At 65.6% G+C, this 1,551-nt stretch overlaps 1 protein-coding gene across 1 annotated transcript in view; it reads right to left on the reverse strand.

Moving 5' to 3' along the window:
• The window catches only part of LOC103903644 (nuclear receptor ROR-beta), a 19,118-nt gene extending 18,066 nt beyond the window's left edge, over positions 1–1,052 (reverse strand). Inside the window, exons 1-3 of the mRNA XM_009284882.2 lie at positions 1,028–1,052; positions 779–890; positions 202–354 (exon numbers count right to left, since the gene is read on the reverse strand). Of these exons, the coding sequence (XP_009283157.2) occupies positions 202–354; positions 779–890; positions 1,028–1,052 (290 nt within the window). The remainder of the gene's footprint in view (positions 1–201; positions 355–778; positions 891–1,027) is intronic.
• Positions 1,053–1,551: the final 499 nt, after the last annotated feature.

The following is a 1,551-nucleotide window of genomic DNA, read 5'->3' on the forward strand; positions in this document are numbered from 1 at the left end:
CGGGGTGCTCGGCACTGCACCCCCCCGGGGTGCTGCCCGCCCATGGGAGGGCCGTGCCGGTGCCCGTCCTGTCCCGGCTCGCCCAGGCACGGGGCCGGCTGCGTGTCCCGCTGAATCACCCCACCTCCTTGCTTCACCCCGTTCCCCGTGCGGCTCCGCTGCCCCCCCCCGGGGTGCCCCGCTCGGCACAGGGATGCTCACCCCCAGGCAGCACAGGGTGGGGGGACCCTGGAGAAGGTGCAGACACCCAGCTCTGGGGGGATGTGGGAAGCGCGGGGACCCCGAGCAGCCGCAACGTGTCCCTGCACCGGGGTGCCGATGCTGAGGTCCGAGGGGTCGTCCTGGCTGGGAGACCTGCAGTTCGGAAAGCGCACAGGGGAAGCAGCAGGGAGCTTTGGACGTGGCAGCGAGCCATTCCCACCCCGTCCTTCATGCTGCGATGCACACAGAGGGCTTTGGGGCCTGGGGTCATATCCTGGATCACAGGGCACTCCAACGCGCTGCCATAATAAATGCAAAGAAATGCTGGCTCTGGACCACGCAACGAGACCTTGTGGTGCAGTGCCAGAGGTGTCGGCATGGGGCAAAGCCCCATGGCTGGGGTTTGCAGTGTGACTCTTGCACCAGGTCGCCAGAGTCCCCATGGTGCCACATCACAGGGGTGGAGGCAGTTGGTCCGTGTCACGGGCTGGGCCAGGGCTCAGGGTGCGAGGGACGCGGTGCTCAGCAGCGCCAAGGGATGCCTGGATCCTGGGGACGGTGGCACTGGCCTGGAGACCTGCTGTGTGCAGAGATGGCATCTACCATGGGCATGAGCATGGTATCCACCATGGACGTGGGCATGGCATCTTCCATGGACACGGCATCCAACACAGCCATGGATGTGGCATCTGCCATGGGCACAAGCAAGGCATCAGTCATGGCCATGGGCATGGCATGGGCACGGACACTACACCAGCCGTGGGCATCCACCACCATCACACACGTGACATCGCTGCCTCCTCCCAGGACTCCCCCCTGCCCTCACGGTTGGGGTCTTCAGGGGGCACCATGGCCCCCAAACCCTTAAATTATACCATTTAAGCATGGCTGAAGAGGGTGATTTCAAACCCATGACCATCCCAAAACCTGGGGCTGAGCCGGGGGCACAGGGATGCTGCCGGGCTGGTGGCAGAGGGGCTCTCGCCTCCGCTCCCGGCACTGTCCCCCCGCAGCGGTGTGGGTGGGCAGCAGCAGCAGACAGACAGAGGGGCGCCCCCAAACCCTTAAATTATACCATTTAAGCATGGCTGAAGAGGGTGATTTCAAACCCATGACCATCCCAAAACCTGGGGCTGAGCCGGGGGCACAGGGATGCTGCCGGGCTGGTGGCAGAGGGGCTCTCGCCTCCGCTCCCGGCACTGTCCCCCCGCAGCGGTGTGGGTGGGCAGCAGCAGCAGACAGACAGAGGGGCTGAGCCACGATGGCACTTTGTGTGCTCCCACCCGCGTGCCGAGTTACTGCCTTGCTCCACTCCGGCGTGGGAGCGGCTGCGGCCGGGGAGGGGGACGC

The sequence above is a fragment of the Aptenodytes forsteri genome, unplaced genomic scaffold (assembly GCF_000699145.1).
Source record: "Aptenodytes forsteri isolate BGI_AS27 unplaced genomic scaffold, ASM69914v1 Scaffold391, whole genome shotgun sequence".
NCBI lineage: Eukaryota > Metazoa > Chordata > Aves > Sphenisciformes > Spheniscidae > Aptenodytes > Aptenodytes forsteri.